The sequence below is a fragment of the Phaethon aethereus genome (assembly GCF_964289735.1).
Source record: "Phaethon aethereus genome assembly, chromosome: 3".
Taxonomy (NCBI): domain Eukaryota; kingdom Metazoa; phylum Chordata; class Aves; order Phaethontiformes; family Phaethontidae; genus Phaethon; species Phaethon aethereus.
Window position 1 is genome coordinate 26,744,573 of NC_138576.1, and position 22,168 is coordinate 26,766,740.

Below are 22,168 nucleotides of genomic sequence, written 5' to 3' on the forward strand. Positions count from 1 at the left end.
AGCTTACTGCTTGTGGTAGTGGTAATATATTGGGGGGCAGAAATGGGAATTATTATTTCTTATGGAGCAGTAGTTATCTAGAGAAATAATTTGAAAATTATATATTGATTTTGAAAATTAGGAAATGTTTGAAAAACAGTCAGCTGATCTTCTTTTTCTACAAAATTAAAATGTTCATGCATACATACTTGTGCATGTTCATGTAGCTACAAGTACTTAGCTAAGATTTTCAAAACCTCTTCTTACATCTATTTTTTGATGCCCATGTTATGTTCAGTTATTTATTTCTCTGATACTGCTAAAATTCATGTTCTTTCCTATCTTTGTGCATGCTGGAGGCTTTCATGGTCATTGCTGATGACCAAAGGATACTTCTTCCTTTTCTGACTTCTATAATACTAATTCCTAAAAAGCTTATTTAAAGTCTTGGTGGGGCAAACACTCCTACTTTGCACATAAGCTATGGTGAATATTGCAGGGGAGAGGGGGGCTGCTTTTAAGGTGTCTCAAAATTGCTGGCTTAAGGATTGCTGTGCTCTTTGAGTATAACTTGTGTGCTTTATTACTCGGATAGCTTTTACTCACTAGACGAGATTTAAGATTGAAAGAATGTTTACTTAACAACCTGGACTTAAAATACTGAAGTGTCAAATAAAAAAACCCCAGCTACACTATCAAAATAAAAATAAAATTACTAAAATTATACTTTACAATAAATATACTCTTGTTTCTGCCGCATCTCAGCCAGTTTCTGCCTTTCTTTTGGAAGAAATTGGAATAAACTTAAATTACAGGTTTTCTTTGTTGAAGGTAAGCTGCCTTTTCCTTTCCACCTGATCAGAAGGAAAATGCAGAAGACAAATACTGTCCTTTTTTCTGTGGCATCCCAGGCTGGAAATCCTTTGCTTTTTGTTTTTACTAATGAAAACTTACATTCCTGTCTTCTGCTATATTGGATGCCTTGATACCAGACATGATGGTATCTAATGGTACTTATTATTTATTATTTACAATTATCTATGGTACTAAACTCAAAGTTTAGTATTACTAGTATATGTGTTAATTAGTACAGCCTCTTCCCCATGTGATACTGTAATTACGAAGTAGTTTAGTCCTTTTAGTGGAACAGTTTCTAATTTAAGTTTTTTTTTCAGAGGAGAAAACTTTTCAGATTTTTGATACTTTCTTGTCTCTTTCACATCTCTAGCCAACAAGGACACTAGTTATGACGAGTATGTCTTCTGAGTAAGTATTGAACATTTTGACTCTTTAGTCAGCACACCGTTTAAACTTGAATGTTGATAATCTTTTTCTGCCTATACAAAATGAAATTTTTCTTTGGGCCATATGTTAAAATGCTTTATTTCGTTCTGTATTCTAGCTAGAAAGACTCAAAGAAGCTCAACGGGGCTTCAGAGCAATGAAACTAAAATCTTAAGCAAGTTTTGAATTTTTCTGAAGGAAGCATAAAAAGGAATTTTATGTAGTAAATGGTTCAGACTTTCAGCCCAAGACTTAGCTTTTTCCCCATACATTTTAATTATTTTGATTTAAAAAGTCATAATCTGAAACATCAGTTCAAAATGTTTTCTTTCATATAAATAGTTGCTGCAGAAATATCAGTTGTAGGCTTTTTAGCCACTTAGTTTCAAAACATTAGAAGCAGCTGCCACTGCATATTTTGGGGGAGAGTTAATAATTTTCTGGCATGCTTTTATCGTTCTCTTAAAAGTCTTACAGCATAAAGAACATCCAACAAAAACACAATTCCATATTTTATACTACACTTGCTTACAGTTTTCTGAATTCTTTTTCAAAACTCAAGATATTTCCACTACCCACAAATCTGCTTCAGGTTTGAAGTAATTAAATCTTGACAGTTACATAGATACAAGTACTCAGAAACAGCACTTGGTGGCTATCCTTTTAGAAGTTCATTGTAAATGGTTGTCAATAGCTATTAACAAGTATCCTCATGTATGTCAGAAACATAAAATGCAATTAATACTTTTCTTGTATTTAATGTGACTGGATGCTACTAACACCAGGGCTGTAAAATGCACTTTGCAAGTCATGCAGGATCACTGTGAAGGAGGTAGAGATAACAGCTACAGTGCAGATAGGAGTAGTGAAAAACAGAGGCTGTGATCTGCCCAAGAGAACAAATCCTGGCAGAGCTGGGGAAAAAGTTCTTTTGTTGAAAGAGGTCATTAATATATTATTTGTTATGTTGCTTGTATGTTGATTTTTCCCACTAGCCGATTACTATTTCATTAAATAAAAACATCTTCTGATAACAATGGCTTCTCTTCAGAACTTCTTCATCAAGATTGTGCTTTTGGCTGTCTACAGTTGTAGGCATTCATCAGCCTGTAAATGGGTGAAGGGAAAGGGACTGCTTCTGAGAAAACAGTTCTTCAAAGTGTACAGCCCAATGGCCAAAAGCCCATTCTACTACCCAGTAGCTACATCTTCAAAAGTGGTTCATTAGAATTTAAACTTAAAGATCATGAGTTCAGTGGTTTTGAGATTAAGTGCTGCTTGCTCAATCACTGCCAGCAGCTACCTGTTTTTCTGAATCAAATTCAGTGAAATTTTGCTGTAAATTTGCATCTGGCAGTTTTTGCATCTGACTGAAGTAAAAACTAGTGAGTTTTCACTGTAATTTATAGATTAGATTAGATCTAATTTATAGATTTGATTCAATGTAATTTATAGATTTAGATTCGATTCTTGACCAGCAGGACTTTTCGCTCTCGTTGTAAGGGATTTTGTGTAGACAGAAGAAAGAAGAAAAGCTTCAGGTAGAGCATGGAAATGCTTCCCCTGAGCATGTAGTCTAGGCAGGGCCAGCATCTATGGGTTGCACTGTTGCAAAAACATTCCCTTGTAGTCTATGTCAACTTGAAACTCATCAAATGAAAAGGGAATAGTAAATATTTCAGTAACATTCAAGGCAATATAGCCGAGGGCAGAATTCACACTAACCAGTGTCTGGAGTGAGGCAGTTAAGTCAGTGGTTTGACTTTTTATTTTTTTAAGTGTCTCCACATGCAATATCACCTTTTGTCTTAAGTGTGAAGTTAATCTGCTACACTATTTGCTGTTAAGATTCATTGATTTGTTTGAAACTTCTTCACAAAATATATTGTTGCATTCTCTGTGAAGAATTTTTTGCAAGTTTTGTTAGAGTTCCTCTAAGTATTTTCTGCTTTAGCTGGGGTATTTGGGGAGCTTTAATTGAGTTACTTTCTGTGCAGTGCAATGTAGTGAGAATGACAGTAACCCCAGAGGCTTCTGGAGATGTTCTGAGTGTGCTTGCATTATATCAGTGATTAACTGAAATGTTTTACCTGAGAGAATCACCGTTGTGATAGGTGTGACTGTATTCAAGGTTGTGCCTAATTGTTTTATCTTGTACAGCATGCCGTGGACATGAAGTCAGCCGAGGGGAGCAGAGAGGGCACTGGAACTGGGCTTTCATTTACAGATTTTTAATGATCATTTATAATAATGATTTATAATAATAATCATTAATAAAAACAGTAAATTGTTCTCATGCAACAGCTTTTCTTTAGTTATACCAAGATCACACTGTTTTCGCGATTATATATTTGTGTGCTTCGGTGTAGCTGTGTAGAGAACTCAAATTAGAATGCCAGTTACAGGTGGCCATTCTGGATTTTATATTTAATTATAATTGTATTTAAGCATAAGTGAATTTTTAGTTGAAACATTGTCTCAGCTGTATAGGTAGCAAGCCAGAACTTTAGGACTTCTCTCTAAATTTAGACACAGCATTTTATTCAGATGCTGAAAATCTGGTGCTTCCTACTGAAAACCTCTTAAGAATGCTGTGTCTAAATGTTTACATTTCCTGGTAATACTTTTTGATAGTACTACAAAAGCAACCAAGAATGAGGCTGTGTTGTACTAGGCATTGTACACAAACAATATGTTAGATAATTCCTAACTCAAAAGCTTCTATTTAAACAGACAAGATAGATGTGGGGGACAAAAGAGCTTTGATGTGCAAGTAATTATGATTGTATGATGACAGAAAAGGGTCTCTTTGGACTCTGTGGGAAGGCTAATGAATTTAGGACTAGCAAATGGGTAGAAACTCAGTGAGAAAAGGATAAGAAATGATTAGTGAGGAAAGAAATGAGGTGAGCTTGAGTTAATTTGTGTTCTGTGTATATGCTTTTATAATTTGGCATATCCATTCAACTTTGCATGTTTGTTTTTTTCCTTTTCTTTTTAGGAAACAAAATACAGTAATTCAGGTGGTGAATAAACTTGGAGACTTTTTATTCTCAGATGATGTATGTGAAACAACAAGTCATGTAGTTGCAGGGAGTCCTCGTCGTACCTTGAATGTTATGCTGGGAATTGCTCGTGGGTGTTGGATTGTTTCTTATGAATGGGTAAGAAATATTTTTAAATTTTACTACAGAATAAATTAAACTTATTTTGCATAGCTGAAATATCAACCATATAACAAAGTTTATGTCCATGCTATGTACAGTGGTGCAATGTTTGGATATTCAGGCTTACCTACAGTTAGCTCAGCGAAAATTTGTCTGTGTGAAGCTCTGTTACCATGACTTAGGCTTTCAGTACTTCATCTAACCAAAGTATTCCTGCGTTGTACCTCAGTATGTATTTTAGAAATGCCTGAAGTCTTATCTCATCTCATGGATGAGAAACTCATGTCACATGCATTATTTTTTGACAGATTAGAGCCTAAACAAACCATTTCTGCTCATCATTAACCAAGTCACATTATTCAAATTGAATTCTTTATATACCAATTTAATGTATTTCTACTATATTCCAAAACATGTGTTGTGTTCAGCATTGGTAAAAGTAAAGTGGAATTGTTAGATATTTTGCTGCATATTGGGAAAACTGTAAAATAGAAAAAAAAGTAAGGAAAGCTATTTGTAGATGAGTAGTTTGGAGACTTCGTAATTTACAGATACGGTTCCCAGACATCCAGATCAAATAATCACTGTATATCCTCAAAATTTTTTATGGAGTACCACATAAAGTTACTAGACTGTTACTGTAAAGATAAGATAATCATGAATTGCTGTACTGGGTCTGGCTGGGATGGAGTTAATTTTCTTCGTCATAGCCTGTATGGTGCTTTGGTTTAGACTGGTGACTAAAACGGTGGTGATAACCCACCAGTGTTTTATCTATTGTTCAACAGTGCTTACACAGCATCAAGGTGTTCTCTGTTTTTTGGTTAGCCTCCCAGCGCTGGGGGTGCGCAAGAAGTTGGGAGGGGACACAGCTCGGACAGCTGACCCCAACTGATCAAAGAGATTTTCCATATCATATGATGTCATGCTCAGTTATAAAACTGGGAGGTGTTTTTCCAAAAGCAGCCATTGCTCAGAGACTGGCTGGGCATCGATCTGCTGGTGGGAATGATTTCTTCTACATCATTTGGGTTTTTTTTAACTTCTTTTTTCCCTTCACTTATTAACTGTCTTTATCTTAACCCACAAGGTGTTTTTTTTCTCGCTTTCACCCTTCCAATTGTCTCCCCCATCCTGCTGGGGCAGGGAGTGAGTAGTGACCGGGTGAGGAGTTTACCTGTCAGCCCAGGGTTACACCACCTCAATTGCTCACTATGTTAATAGGCATTAACCACTCAATCTGACATTGCAGATGACAGTTTCTCAGCTTTCCTCGTGTTTCCAGAGCTATAAAAACATAGCTGTTGGAATTTATATGGAAATAGCTCTTCATCTTACACAGGAAAAGGTTGTAGAATAACTTTAAATTTCTTGGTTTCCTTTTTCTTATAAATACTTTAAAATTTAGTTGTCGGGCTGAAAACAAAATAAACTCCTGTTGCCTTTTTGCTTTCAAGAGATCTGGCACTTACCAGTGTGAAGCTTGTCCTACATGATATACATGTAGTTATCTGAAGAAACTGTTATGGTATACTTTGGAGTTTTCAGAAGTTCTTGGTGATTAATTTCCCTTGGAATAAAGGGGTTTGCATCTTTGGTCACCTTAACGAACCAGTAATGTGTCTTTGTGGCAAAAAAGACCCAATAGCATCCTTGGCTGCATTAAGAGAAACATATTTCAGCAGGTGGTTTTGACTAGACAATCTCCAGGTCAATTCCAGCTTCAACTATTATATGTTTCTATGCATCTATGAATTAAATACATTGAAATATCTGTCCCACACTTAGTTTTGTATGGAGTTTTAAACAAGTAACAACGTATTTTCTATTAGTCACTTTCTCATAACAGGATATTCAAACATGAAAGCTGTTTATTTCCTTGAGAAAATGCTTCAAATAACTACTAAGATAGCTAAAGATGTAGATAACTACTACAAAAATCCAGATAGTTTCCTATCTTTGTACATAAGGCAGTATTTGGATAATCAGTATTCTGGCAATTGCTGTCCTGTAATTTCATTGCCCATTTTATGCACTGTGGTTCTATGAATGGATCCATGGTGAAAACATCAACACATGCTCTTCATAGACCAGTATTGACTAGTAACAATGCCAAATTTTCTCCTGCTGTCTTACAGTCTACCTTTTAGACTCATCACAGGATCATCTGTATCCCTCATATAATACCCATAAATTAAATGGAATTGTTCCAAAGATTAGTTTGTTCCTGTAAGTATTATTGGATCAAATGCTGACACTGTCTTCATTCATTTTATTGAGCTGCTATTTAGAAAAAGTTCTAAAGTTACTAGGAGAGCTGCATGAGGAGGAACTAGAGAAAAACTTCAGAATTCATTTCTCCAAATCATAAGTTTATTCAATCTTATAGTATCTGCTTATCTGTGAATATTGCTACTTCTAATTTTCTTAGAACTGTTCACTGAGGCTGGGTACAACTTTGTCCATAAATGTCTAATCCCTCAAGTAATTAAGTCACTTGTTTCACTGAAAGAAAATACTGCTTTGAACTTTTTAAAAAATTATTCAAATCTATGCATCTTATAATGTAAAAGCATTATTGTCTTATTTCTAATTGACTCAATGGCACAATTTTGTCATCTTTTTACCCGAATTCATTAGCTGAATACTTTAACTAGAGAAGAGAAAGCTGAAGCCTTACTTAACCATCATGAGGAATTCTGTAGAAAATTAGTCAGGAGAATTTCATTTAAGCAAAATAATCTTTTCCTTTTATTAATGCTACAATACTGAATCCTTTAAATGCCTTTCTATGCTGTAGTCAATCCTACCATATGTACTTTCACTGGTAAAATACTTGAAATTTGATAATTAAAATAATCAGTCTGGAGAAATCAGTAGTACCTTTTAAACAAGGTATTCGTTTTGAGCAGTGAGGATTGTCTTTTGGAAGATGTTTCTCAACATTTTAAGAAGCTGAAATACTATTTACCTCTGCCTTTTGACTTGTAACATGGAAAGATAATTTGAGCTGCAATATTTTTTTCTTCTTCTGAGAAAAACTTAAAATTATCTTTTTAAAGATGTGTGTTGGAGAAATATCAAATTTACCTGTGAAGGTTAAATGTTAACCTTCATAGCACTCTGTTTACGTATTTCAAGATGAGTTACTCAATACAAATACTGAATGATCATTCAGTGTGCTAGCTAGATGGGTAAGAGGCCTTAAATAATGACTAGTCAAGCAGTGTGTTTTCAGACCCTTGAGAACTTGATATTTGACATAAATTTTCCTATATAGTGTGAATAAAAGAACATAGCTGATATGGATATACAAAGGAAAACTTTGCACCAAGGCTAACCTTATACCTGCTGTATAACCTGCAGGACGCTTGGAGCTCTATGCCACACAGGTTGCCTGCTACTGAGTTAGATAAAATAGTCCATACTTGAGCTCAAAGTAACAGAAGATTGATCAACTTGATGCTAGAGTCCAAAGCCAAAGGAAAACATTCTTTATGGTTGTAAGAAGTCCACAGAAAAACTATACTTTTCCCATTTGCCTCTTCCCTCCCTATTTCCTCCTTTCTTGGGTCCTCCCATGACCAGCAAGACTGCATTCTACTAGAATCTGATACATTCTTAATATCTCAATGTTATCAGCTGTATTTTCCTGTCTTCTGATATTCCTATAACCAGCATTCATGCTTGACCCATACTGTACTGCCTTATCATTACATTTTAAGTTAAATCTTTTGTAACTGCACATTTGAAAACTTCTAGAAAGCTCTTTCTTCTCAAGATAAACATTTTTATATTCTGAAGTATTTCAGCTTTTCTTGGTCTTTTTCCACATTCTCAGGAACTGTTGAATAGAAAGATATTACTGACTTAAAAAGAAAAAGTAATTTGCTCAAGAATAATATTGCAAATCATAACTTGATTTTGTCCTACATTAATTTGAAGCATTTTTTTTAGTGTTGCTATGAAAATATACTGGTTAAAAATTTTTCTCTGCCAAGAAGCAAACTTTCAGTGACTTAGAAAGTAGAGTTCTTGCCTTTGTGTTCATGAAAGCTGAATGTTTTAGTGAGTGGTGACCTAATTATTTACTGCAGGACCTGTTCATGAACTCTGTATCTAATTTTCTTTTTATCTAGGAAAATAGATACGATGCCTTTGTATCCAAGTACAGAACCATGATAGACAAGCATTAATCCATCTTTTGTTAAGATAAACAAAACTCATTTCTAAACAAAATTCTGTAAATACTACAAGGGTTGATAGAGGTTGTTACTATAAATTAGCCTGGAAAATGAAATGGGATTACTTAATCATAACTAATCTTTTGGGTTTATGTTTTAATCTATTTGGGTTGTTTGCCAGTTACTCTTGGTACAAACATCATTTTGGTACTATAAGGACATGATGTATGCATTATACAGCATGATACATCTGTTCATGCTCAAGATGATTTATGAAGAAATTATTTTCATACAGCATGTCTTTAAGAATTGTATTAGAAGTTACAATTTTCTTGGATCAGTTAAAGTTGATTTATACTGTCATTAAAAGAAAAATGGCTTGGATTAACGAGTTTCTTTTATTTGCAATAAATATACACAGCCATTAAGTATAAAGCTAACAGATTTCAACATTCTTTTTGTATATTATATAAAATATGCACAGGTACCATCTTAAAATTTATAACATAAAATCCTAAGTTGCAGGCTTAACTGAATGTTTTTAAGAAGTTACTACACTTTTCTTGGCTAAACACAGTAATGTTTTGAATATTTTTGAAAGGTCATTGATTTATTAATGTGCTTAACTCATTTTTAGGTTTGGTATGATATGACTATAGAAATTATTTTCTCTTTTTGTACAGCTGTTGCATTTTCAAATATTTGGTTGTGTGTTTTCTAAAAATAAACATAATATTCTTTGGATTTTTGTAATAAACTTCAACAGTAATTTTGAAAATATGCTGCTTTTCATCATCAACAAAAAATCACTGTTCACTTCCAGTAGCCTGCAAAATTGGACACCTCCCTTCACAAGTAAAAAACTACTTGCCACATCACACAAAGCACCAGCTTTTGTAGCAGTTCATGTGTGAGGTTACTGGTTCCCCTGAAAGTCGTCAAATATGAGCTACTTTGGACTGTAGTACTTGTTTTTGATAACAAAATTAGTTTCTATATTCAGTTTGCAAATTACTTTTTATAGCAATAGATTTGGGGTAAAAGAGCCCTTTACAGGAAGTTATTTTCCTACATACAGTTAGGTCATTTTATAAGATTTACATTACTAGTTTATAATCAGTCTGTTCGGTTTAGAATCTTGTTTAGTCAGTGAGCTGTAACATTGTAAAGGATAACTTTATCGTGCTTTATATCTATTATGCCAATTGTTGTCCAAAGGGAACATCTGATAGCACTGCTTCCCAAATTTTATGAGGTAAAGTTTTATAGTTTAAATTAAACCTAATAATGTATGGATTTGTATGGCATCTTCCAAAAGAATAAAAAAAATACAGAATATTTCAGTTAATTATGAAACAAGCATGGGGATGATTTCATGCACTGATGAAATTCAGCTTGTTCTAAGGTAAATAATGACAACAATTTAATGGTGCATGGCTGTGCTAACAGTAAGAAATCACCATCATCTATTTGAAATGGCTAGAGAACTATCTAGGGAAATTGTGACTGCCAGAGGTAGAATTATCTTAAACACGGCGATTTACTTTCTAATAAATTCCATATATCCCATTTTGGGGATATATATACACTTCTTGTTTACTTAATACTACCTGCTGCTGTAGGAGCAGCAGGTTATTGGGGGGTTGCAGTGGTTTTTAAGGTTGTATGAATCATGCTGTCTCTCACTAGTGGGTAACAATGCTTTTTTTGACTCGTATTTAAGGCATGCCAAATGGCAACTACAGGAAGGATGTTACAAAGCTCAAATATCTATAAAAGGGGAAAGTTGTTGAATTGTGTAACAGTGGGTGAACTTGGCAAAGAACTTACCAGTCTTTTACCTATATGAGAAACTTTATGTCTCAGTTCACAGTGATGAAGCTAATGAGGAAAATTTACTCTTCTTCCATCAGAGCGTTCTTCAGACTTTAGACTGTCTAGAAATTAGTAGAAAAACACCTTTTATACAACTAAGGGGCAGAGCCATTGTAGAAACTTCAGTCATTTTCCATTTTCCCATAAAGACAATGCTTTTACCACCTGAGGGATAGTCTCTGAACACTCTTTGTGAGGCTTTTAATATTATAGTCTACCAGCTGCAACTTATAATAATAAATTGTTTTGAAGAATGGTTTAGAAAATCAACCCAGAAAAAATGCTGGATAGTTGTCAGAAAGTTTTACCCTCCAAAAATATTTAAAATAGTGTATTTTAGAATCTGAAATTATAACCATTTCAAGTAGGGTATTTTTCTGTTAACCATTTTGTGATGGCCCTGATGGGAACAGAAGTCTGAAAGTAGTCCAAAGTATTAGGATTGCTAGTCTCCAAGGGTCATGTTGATCCAGTGTTTCAGAGCTCAGCTGGAACACAAATGAGCATGTATTTTCCAGACAGTCAGTATTCTGCACTGTTAGCAACCTTTTCTTATGCTCTAGAATGTGACATTGACAGAGGAGGATACCAAAGAGAATGAAATGGAGCTTTTCTTCTTTGCAGGCTGATTTATATATGTAACATGGATTATATATAATAGTTGCATAATCTCAGTCAGTAGAAGGGGTTGATATTGGTCCAATATTGTTTAACATCTTCATTTACGATCTGGATGATGGGGAAGAGTATACTCTCAGCAAGTTTGCAGATGTTACAAAACTGTGAAGTGTTGGATGCACCAGATGGGTGTTCCCATTCAGAGGGACCTTGACAGGCTGGAGAAATGGGCCAACAGGAACCAACAGTTCACAGAATCACAGAATCATTAAGGTTGGAAAAGACCTTTAAGATCATGAAGTCCAACTATCAACCCAACACCACCATGCCCACTAAACCATGTCCCAAAGTGCCACGTCCACACATTTTTTGAACACTTCTAGTGATGGTGACTCCACCACCTCCCTGGGCAGCCTGTTCCAATGCCTGACCACCCTCTCATTAAAGAAATTTTTCCTAATATCCAATCTAAACCTCCCCTGGCGCTACTTGAGGCCATTTCCTCTCAGTCTATCGCTACTTACCTGGGAGAAGAGACCAACACCCATGTTGCCACAACCCCCTTTCAGGTAGTTGTCGAGAGCGATAAGATCTCCCCTCAGCCTCCTCTTCTCCAGACTGAACAATCCCAGTATTCAAGGTGCGGCCTCACCAGTGCCGAGTACAGGGGCACAATCACTTCCCTACTCCTGCTGGCCACACTAGTGCTGATACAGGCCAGGACGCTGTTGGCCTTCTTGGCCACCTGGGCACACTGCTGGCTCATGTTCAGCCGGCTGTCAACTAGCACCCCCAGGTCCTTTTCCATTGGGCAGCTTTCCAGCCACTCCTCCCCAAGCCTGTAGCGTTGCATGGGGTTGTTGTGACTGAAGTGCAGGACCCTGCACTTGGCCTTATTAAACCTCATACAGTTGACCTCTGCCCATCGATCCAGCCTCTCCAGATCCCTCTGCAGAGCCCTCCTACCCTCCAGCAGATTGACACTTCCACCCAACATGGTGTCATCTGCAAACTTAGCAAGGGAGCACTTGATGCCCTCATCCAGATCATCAATAACAATATTGAACAAGACCGGCCCCAGAACCGAGCCCTGAGGAACACTTGTTACCGGCCGCCAGCTGGATCTAACTCTGTTCACCACAACTCTCTGGGCTCGGCCATCCAGCCAGTTCTTTACTCAGTAACGAGTGCACCTGTCTAAGCCACGAGTCGCCAGTTTCTCCGGGAGAATGCTGTGGGAGATGGTGTCAAAGGCTTTGCTAAAGTCCAGGTAGACAACATCCACAGCCTTTCCCTCATCCACTAGGCGGGTCACCTGGTCATAGAAGAAGATCAGGTTGGTCAAGCAGCTCAATGATTAACTGAACCCAGAGAACAGAACTGATATAGTATGAATTCCCTTTTCAAATATTTACTCTAATTTTATGTATCGTGATACAAAAAGTTGACTTTTCTAATATCATCAGGTGGTTTTAAAATTTAATGTAGCTATGCATAGAAATATGACTTTGGTATTTTAATGGTTTGTTTCAGTTGTAAAATTTGTATCTTTCTGATTGCTTGATTTTTCAGCAATCATTTGATTTGGGTATATGAAATATTCAGCCAACTATTGCAACTATATTGTTACTTCTAATTATACATTTAAAGAGTTTGCTATTTAGAAATTGTAAGAGTTCTACTTACTGCTTAATTCATTTTAGGTTCTGTGGTCTTTGGAATTGGGCCATTGGATCTCAGAGGAACCCTATGAGCTTTCATCCAGCTTCCCTGCAGCTCCTGTAAGTTTAATGACCCTTTAAGCTTGTGAACTTTCTTTTGTTTATCTAGAAAATTACTTGCCCTCTAAATAGGTTTTGTGAACAAGAAGGCCTACTAGAAAAAATGTTTTTTTAAAGCAAATACTGTAAGGACTTATTTTCTCCTTTGTCCACTACTTTTTCAAGTGTGTGCAAAAACTTTGGTATGCATGGAAAATGCAAAAAAAATGATTCACCAATTAATGTCTGAATAAACTAACTTCTTAGTTAAGAATAAATGTCCTTTAATTTATTTGTGGCATATTTTATTTCTATCTGTGCTTGTATATAAACTGGAGAGGCATGTTATTGCCTAATGGAAAGATTATTGAGGTCATGGACTCAGTATTTTCAGTCTAGAAATTACTTTGGCAATGGAAAAGTACTGTGGGCTTCTAAAACTACTAAGTAGGTACAATGAAGCATTTTTCTTGTCTTTAATGATCATTCCCAAATACTGAATTGTGAACTAGTGCAAAAGTGTGTATGTGGAAGCATGGTGTATTTGCAGACCCAAGTGTATCTGCACTCCATTGCTTAAACAGTAATTTTATTCTGGTTTTTAAAAAAGTAGAATTCTAGCAGGTTACTAGTCAATCACTCTAACAGTTTTGCCAAAAAAGGTTTCACAATTTCTCTTATATTGTAGCAGCTAGTTAAATATATTATCATCTGCTACTTGTTTCTCAAAGTTTCATTCGGGCTTTGAAGAAAGAACATTTAGTGGGGTTTGAACTTTATTCTTACTATAATTTTATTAACTGTTAAGAATTTATTTTTAACATTCTTTCCAAATCTATAATTTATGTAAATTTAGATGTTCAAGGTGAAGACTTTTATTTCATAAGTTGTATGTTCTCAAAGCGTAGGGAAACTAATAGTTATTCTGAAATAAGCCCAAAGAAATTAATCATCTAGTACAATGTAGTATTTTTTCTAAAAGGAGAAAGTAGATTTATATAGCAAATACATTAAGAATGGTAAAACTTAATGTGAAAAATAAATAAGAAGCATGTTCTTTTCTGTATTTGTATGAAAAAAAGAACAGAGTACTTCAGATTAATCTGTTTTGAGTTTTCTGTTTCTTCTCAGACTACCTTGTTTAATAACTAAGTATGCTATCAGTAACAACTTACATAGCATTCTTTGGAAGTGGTTCCTGCTGGGCTTGTTTTTCATTTATTTTACAGTTTTTATTCCTAGAGCAGAAGTAAGGAGGGCTTGAGATACTGTGAGAAGATGAAATTAAGGGAGGTTATGGTTATGCAGAAAACCTGAATCACTTCTGTTTGCAGCATGCTCCTCTTGCTGGGGAACGAAGTCGGTGTCCAAAGTGATATTTCCATCACCTTTCCAGTCATTCCCTTCTTGCGTCATTCTGGTTTCTTACTGTAACAGATATCTTACTTGTAAAGATATGATTATCATTTGAGCCTGAATGGTGTTTATATTCTCTTTCTTTTCTTGTTATTTAGAAGTGCATTCTAGTTTTATATACCATTTATTTGGTTACAGGAAGGAATTAAATGAAGGGGTTATCTTGCTGTTATGTTTTAATTGTTTGTACCAAGTCCAAAGCAGTTGTTGCAGCCTTCTTTTTCCTATTATTGCATTTCTTCCTGAATGTTCTCCTCTCACTTCACTTTGGTGCTTGCAGTTTAAGCCATCCAATCTCAATTAGATAAAATGTAATTTAAAAACATATTAAATCTAAAATTTTATATTTGTGCTGATAAATTACTCCTTGCTGATAAATTACTCCTTTTTCCCCAAAAATGAAAAAGTCTCATTAAAGAATTGATCCATTCAATGTCTCCATCAATATCTTCGATCACTTTTCCAGAACAGTCATCAAAAAGCCTTAAGCTTTATAAAGACTTTTTTCCAGCTAATGAAAACTAGCCATGCAATATTTAATTATTCTTGCCATACAGTGTTTTCTTACTGAAATAATGAAGATTAATGTCAACCAGAAGTTAGCACTATTTTCCTTTGCCAGGTTGAGCATTCATACTGTGCCAGATTCCATCATGGTTTTTAAGAAGCTTTTTGGTTTTTTTAGATTATTGGGCTGATTACGCTTACTATCTCAAACACTGGGAGTATTTTCTTTAGTTGTCTGACTAAATGCAGTGAAGCAGGAAATACAGTAAGCTAGACTCAGCATTTCTATTAAATTTCATAGAATCATAAAATATTTTAGATTAGAAGGGACCTCTGAAGGTTGTCTAGTTCAATGCTGTGCTCCAAGGGACTTGTCCAGTCCACTCTCATGGTAGTAAGTGGAATAAATTAAAAAGAAAATCCAATTTCCTGGATTCCAGCTTGTGTTTGCTGCCTCTTGTCCCATGTGGGACTGGCTCTGTCTTCTCGATGTCCTTGATCAGGTAGTTGTAGACACCAGTAAAGTCTCCCCTTACCCTTCTCTTTTCCAGGCTGAAGGAGGCCAGCTCCCTCAGCCTTTCCTCGTATGTTATGTGCTTGTTGGTATGTCTAGCTCCTTTACTAGGAGGCCACCACTAGCTTGGTGGCCCTCTACTAGGCTTGCTCTTTAAGATATTTCTTATAAATTCATGAAGGCAATTTTGTGAAGTATTTTTTTAGTTTAGGATATGTTTATCCTTACAAGCTTGCTTGGAGAAACAATGAAGTACTTAAACAGTAATCTTAAATGCATTCAGATTATTTTATGCAACTCTTCAGGTGATGGCGGTTAATTTACATTCATTAGGTTTATTTAAAATCAGATTATGAAGTAACACTAGAATTATTTTTTGTTTCTGCTACCTTTTAATAATGCTGACGTGTTCAGTGAAGAATGATGGTGGTGTGAGTGGTGGGGTACTCCAACAGCAGCTTTAATGACTGTCAGTATGAAATGAAGAGTTTTCTTCCATCTTTCTCAAAATCAAAGATACAATACCGTTTGTTAAGTAAGCCTCCAGAAATGTTGTGTCTGGGGTTTTTGTTTTGTTTTGGTATGAGATATGTTCTAGTCTTGTAACTAATTCAGTCATCTGCTGAAAATAATAATTTACAAAATTATTACTTTAAGGCAAAGACTAAGCATGAGAATTAACACCTAAGGTTAATTTGGGGAAAAATCTGCACAAAATTATTTTGTGTGATTTATGAAGAAATAGCTTCTCAATCTGAACTACAGTGCACAGTACACAATTTTAAAGCATACAGTAATAAAAAAAAAAAAAGAAAAGAAAAAATCACCCAGTAGAGTAATTTATTCACATTGTGTTATACATTGAGGGCCTACCTACAGAGAATTTCTAGGGAGAAGTCCTAACCTTACTGAAAAAAAACCAGTAGTGTAACCTTAGATAACTTTCAGATTTTTTTTCCTGTTTTTAAAATGTAGTAATTTGTATCTTAACTCATGAGCATAAATTTAATTCTATCAAAGAACATGCATATGTTTTTCAGTTAGGTTATTTTTACAAAACGTACAGATGTACTACAGCACCAGGTGATAACTGATTGTCATAGACAAACGGACATTTGGTGTTAATGCCATTGTCTCGGTTTATAAAATACTGATAAGTTATTTTACAGGTAAATGACAAGAAAAGGAAAAAAGTGCAATCTTCATAAAAATATAAAGAAACACATACTATATTTAATTTGCAGGGATTTTCGTAACTTAAAGATAATAGACTGTAATAAGTACAAACTGAAAGAAATGGTGATTTTTGTACATGGTATTTCCCAAGAATAAATGCAAAGTACTTAAATGCTATTTGTCCTCTGTTAAATAAAGTAATACAGGCTATTGGAAAAAATCCCTGAATAAGTGTAAGAAGTGGTTTAGGAGACTATGGGGGGAAAGAATGTATTCTTTAACTACAGGATTGAGCTAATTACAGGACATTGGGGGTTTTTATGTACATAAAAGGCAAACATGACACAGAGAGATAAATAGTTCTAGATCTAGTTAAGTGTTTTATATTAGAGTAATGTTTAAAGTTCAGTGATGAGGCAAAATGCATATTTCTAAAACTATTTTAGGTATTTTTCACAGTTCCAGTTATTTACTAATACATACATAACATAAATGATCAGTAAAACAGAGTCCTTAAGTTGTCTGACAGTTTCTTGGATGTTCTTTTTATTCAGTCGTTTGGCCAAATCACTGTTATACCAGGTTGATGCTTTAGAATTTGTGTCTGGTTGAATATATAAACGTTAGCTGATCAAGGCTATTACAATTCAGGAATTGTACTGAACTGATCCCTTCAGAACACTAGCACATGTTTTCTGGGCTTGAAAATGAGACGAGTTGCAGATGTGTGTTTATATGCTCAGCAAATTAAGTCTTTGAAGACTATACAATACATAATTCACATAATGCAAAAGCATTTAGAAATCTGCTGGTCGAATCATCATAGTCGTGGCTTTGAGAGAGTATCCCGAGCCCTTCCAGTAGTACCACTTGATACCGTTGAACTTGTTGTTGTTCTGTCGTAATGGATAATACATTCCGTTGAGGTTAGAAGGACCACATGCATCAAACCACCATCCTGCAAGACAGAAAACAAAGAGAAACATCAGCAGATGAAAATGTCAGCACAGGTAATTTTCATAATACTATATAAGGACACTTCATTGTCCTGAAATGAAAGGGAAATCAAAAACCAGATTTTCATTCTTATGATTTGGAAATGTTAGGATAAAATATGTCCCTCAAACTCAGCAAGGAAATGTCTTTGTGTATTCACTACGTATTTTTGAAGCTTATGTAATACATAGTAGTTTAAAATTGAGAAGGGAAGGCCTTCAATTGAGATTAATTTATTATCAATATCAAACATCATTGTTGACAGCCTCAGGGCAGAACTTGACTTGGACTATAATAATACTGAGTCTTCTTTGGTTTTTATCTACTCTTTGGTAAATTCCTGTTCTTCACAAATTTAAATTTTCTTAATTGTTTTTAGAGGATTAATTCAGTTATCTGTTTCATTCTCTGTGCAGATTAGTTCAAAACCTCTGTGCTGAAACTTGGTAAGAAGCAAAAGGAGAAAAAAGCAGCCCAACTTATTTTGTATCCTTGTGGTCCTGACCTGTTAGTGGGTCATAAGGAAAATTTATTTTTATTAATAAAATAATATTTTTATACTTCTGTGATGATGGCGATAATGTGTGTGTTCTGTTTTGCAGGGCAGTAATCCAATTATCCTTTTGGATAAACTGAAGCTGTCTTTTGTCTTGCAACTTGTGCTATAGGGAAACAAACCATTGCTTAAGAGATAACAGGAAGCGAAGTCAAATTTACAAAGCAGTTGTTTACATTTCAGAATGTGGAACTCTAGATGAACAAATTACTGAATGGCTTGCGTGGTTCAAGATAAAATTACCACTTAAAACTCCAATAACTAGTGCATAGTCATTTGAAAAATGTAGATATCTCATATATGTGGTGTATCTTAAATTTATGGCCATTTCATAAGAATATTGAAATATGGAATTAAATATTTGTACCCTTCTGTGGCACGTACAGTATACAGCAGCTTTTGGGGTTTTCTTCTCCTCTGGATAGTTAGGTTTGTGCCTAAAGAATCAGGCGGCATTTCACTGACCAACTGAATCGCTAAAACAACTTGCAGGGGACGACACATAAGTGTTTTGATCTCTGTGACTATGTTATCTCATTCTTTGGAAGAATTGCTGTCAACGCTGGTTAGTTCCACAATTACAGACTTTCTTGTACCCCAACTTGAGACTGGGTTTTTTTTTCCAGTTTTAACTTCTCTTGTTTTACTTTAAGTAACCTTTGTCCAATGATAAAATATTTAATTTGGAGTCACCGTACTAGCGTTTCTATCTGTGAGTTTTGGACTTCTTCAATAGTCAAAATTTACTGTCAAAATTATCACTATTTGTCTCACAGACAATTTCAGTGCCAAGAAAAATAGGAAGACTGAGGAAAAAAAAACATTCCTACCTCCTGTTAGCATTTGTGAACATTTGCAAATACATTTGTCATTGTCTGCATCCTTTGTGCTAAAATCATTTCCTGGTTGGCTTATACTACTTATTTTGCCCGCTGTCCCAGTAAGTCCTTTAAGGTAAATCCTGTAGAAGTGAGGAATGGAAAAACAATTATTACGTGGAAGTTAATGGTAGTTGATCTGCAAAATAATGATGGAATAGTTTGCAATAAATATCCTGTTCAAATAGCTCACTTCTGGCCAATGTACTGTTGTAAGCTGTTTTGCAGCATAATGTTTTCACATGAGCAGAAATGATCAGCACAATATTCTAATGAACAGCCTCCACATTTGTAGATGACTGTTTTGTTCATGTCATATTAGAAGAAAATGATAGATAGATAATAACTCCTGGAATTTTTCCTATGTACCATGCATTTCTTAATACTATAAACACATTGTGTGCAAATTTTTTTTTAATCAAGTTCAAAAGTTTAAACCAAAACTTTTTTGATTCCTATTTTGCTGTTAGCACAACATGGCAATGTAGCATTACAACTTTGCATCTGAGAGATAATAGCATCACCTGGACTACTAATTACCAACCAGTAACCTATATTTTAGGAGTCTGTCAATATTTCCTTGTCTGCTTTCCTAATTACTCTTCCTTGTCACATCCTTCATAGATTTATTAGTGTTAAATCACAGAATCATTTAGGTTGGAAAAGGCCCTAGGCTTAATTTTCATTTTCAAGTCTAATTTAAGCAGCGTATTATTCATTTTTTATTATCATTATTATTATTCAATTTTTAGAAGTATGGGTTAGTATAACAGAAGATGAGAGGCAGTGGATGTAAATTGAAATGAGAGGTTCTGACTGAATATCAGGAAAACTTTTTTCACCGTGAGGACAGACAAGCAGTAGAACGGGTTGTGCAGTCTCCACCTTTGGAGGTTGTCAAGACCCATGTGGATAAAGCCCTGAGCAACCTGGCCTGATCTCATAGCTTTGAGACCAGGAAGTTTGACTCAAATGAAGTCCATTCTGATTTCAATTTTTCTATGAATCTATGAAATGTCACTTTTATGACCCAACTCATAATCTTTCCAGCATTCAGAATGTAGGAATGTTTCAACGTAATGGAAGTTGCTCCATTAATTGAATACTTTCTTAGTTTTTTCTTGTTCATAATGTTAAACATATTCTTTAATCCACTGCATTCTACGATGCATTCCATGTTTGGTTGCATTTTAAAATAAAGTATCTATTTACAGACAGTTTTCAGTCATTATTTTTTAATATGGTAAGTGGACAACGGTAATGACCCATTTTGCAAGGTTGCCTTTGTAAGTATTTTAAAGTATTACTTTAAAAAAATCTCTGCTGTAGATTTGGACTCTCCAGATGAAAAAATATTTGCTTTGGAGTTGAGACAACTGTATACTACTAAGGCATTAAGATCTAATGTCTTGGGGGAGGGAGATACTGATCATTTTGGACTGTTTTGCATATAAGGCTTGAGTTGAAGTAACAGCATCAGTTCTGTTGAGTGTCAGATTGACTTTGTTTACAACAAATAGTTGCTAAAAATCTTGGAGAATTTAGTCTAAATTTAGGCATTTTTTCTGTCCAGTCACCTAAAGCTCTATGAATCTGTCAGATTCTTATAAACATTTCCTGGACCATGTAGTAGGAAAGCATCTGTTATTCTGTAGAGTCTCTAGTTTCTTCTGTAACCAATCAAACAATATCTACTGAATTTACAGAGAGCCTGGAGAATGATGTATGAACTGCCCATATATTTCAGCTGTGGCTGATACTGTTTCAAAATATGTAACACTGTGATACAATTTAAAATGTATAATACTATGATAATATTTGTTTATATATAAAGTATTTATTCAAAATGTATGTTATTTGCTATTTTAACCAAATATGTAAGAAGAATTTGTGAAGCTTTATGTTTTACAGAATGATGGAAGCATAAGTAATAGGTTCATTAAAATCTGGTGTTTAAATTGACAAGTTTGTAGAGGACTGGACATTTGCTATTAGCTTCATTTTCACAGGTAGGAGTGTTATTCTTCAAGAATCCAAGCCAGTGGGTCATGGAAGGAGAAGGTAGCATTACCTCAGTGTGCTCTGCATGACAACAGAATAGCTCTACTAGCCACTGACTTAATTGGAAAATCTTCTTGCAGTACTGTTCATCTTAGTCATCCACCTTGCAGAAATTTATTTATTGCCTGGAATAAGGATTTGATAGCAACTGCAGACAGGTTCCTATTGCCCTGGATGTTGTGCACTGCCATCCGCTGTGTTGGCAAGCGTATCCCATCCCATCCCATCCCATCCCATTACTGTTACCATTCCATTACTGTTACCATTCCATTACCATACCATACCATCATTTCATCTTTGTGCATCTTGTTTGTTACACTTACTCAGTGTGCACTAGTAAAATATACATTGTATCCGTTGGGAAAAAATTGATTATTAAGACTGTTTTAAGCAATAGGTGAAAATTGGAGCGAACATTATTTTCTGAGTGAATTGAAAATCGTCATAATTTGTATGAAATAAGGTCATGCTCTACACAGCCTAGAAATATTATTATCAGATCTTTTTTTATTCAGATCTGATTTTTCTGCTTACCTGTATTTTAGTTCTTCACTTGCTAGAGAGAAGTGGTCATACAATGAATATGCCTCGTTTCCTTCCCAGTCTTTCAGGTGTATTTTAAGAACATAACGCTTCTGATTAGTCAGTTGAGAAACAAACTCATTTCCCAGCCAGTACTCCCCAGCAGGATCACCAAACCCCTGTAATACAAGTTGTAAATTTAAATAGCTTTGTTTTGTTTTTTTGTTTGAGTTTGAAATGACCACTTTAGCAGTTTTTAAGTTCAATAGTTTTCAATCTGTCAACTAAGAATTTCACTGTGTCTATGAGGGTTATCGATCTGTAACCTTTCAAAAAGTTTGTTTCAGCAAAGATAAACTCAGGAATCTGAAATAGTGAATCAATATTACTTAGAAGATTTGGAGCAGTTTCTACTGTTGCCACTAGAAACACAAATATAAATAACTCAAAACATGTGGACATATCATCGAACAGTTGATGAAAGAAAAGTGAGGTTTTTCTTTAAAAACAGACATCACACTTGCAAGTCTGCTTGGCAAACAACTTACACTACTCTGACATTTCCTAAATGAACATCTAAGGACAAAGACAACTTCTAAAACCTGCTTACATTCTAAGGATGCTATTAATATAACTTCATTATATCAGATTTCAGCTAATAACAACTAATATTAA

At 34.9% G+C, this 22,168-nt stretch overlaps 2 protein-coding genes across 4 annotated transcripts in view; one reads left to right on the forward strand and one right to left on the reverse strand.

Annotated features, from left to right (window-relative positions):
• MCPH1 (microcephalin 1) overlaps positions 1-22,168 on the forward strand; it is a gene marked incomplete at its 3' end in the record, with an annotated part of 133,198 nt that overhangs the window by 41,300 nt on the left and 69,730 nt on the right. The window contains exons 9-11 of the mRNA XM_081998087.1: positions 1,208-1,245; positions 4,265-4,427; positions 12,811-12,888. Of these exons, the coding sequence (XP_081854213.1) occupies positions 1,208-1,245; positions 4,265-4,427; positions 12,811-12,888 (279 nt within the window). The remainder of the gene's footprint in view (positions 1-1,207; positions 1,246-4,264; positions 4,428-12,810; positions 12,889-22,168) is intronic.
• ANGPT2 (angiopoietin 2) overlaps positions 17,278-22,168 on the reverse strand; it is a gene marked incomplete at both ends in the record, with an annotated part of 41,671 nt that continues 36,780 nt past the window's right edge. For all 3 annotated transcript variants that reach the window (XM_081998086.1, XM_081998085.1, XM_081998084.1), the window contains 3 exons: positions 17,278-17,438; positions 18,863-18,993; positions 21,506-21,672. In XM_081998086.1, the coding sequence (XP_081854212.1) occupies positions 17,278-17,438; positions 18,863-18,993; positions 21,506-21,672 (459 nt within the window). The remainder of the gene's footprint in view (positions 17,439-18,862; positions 18,994-21,505; positions 21,673-22,168) is intronic.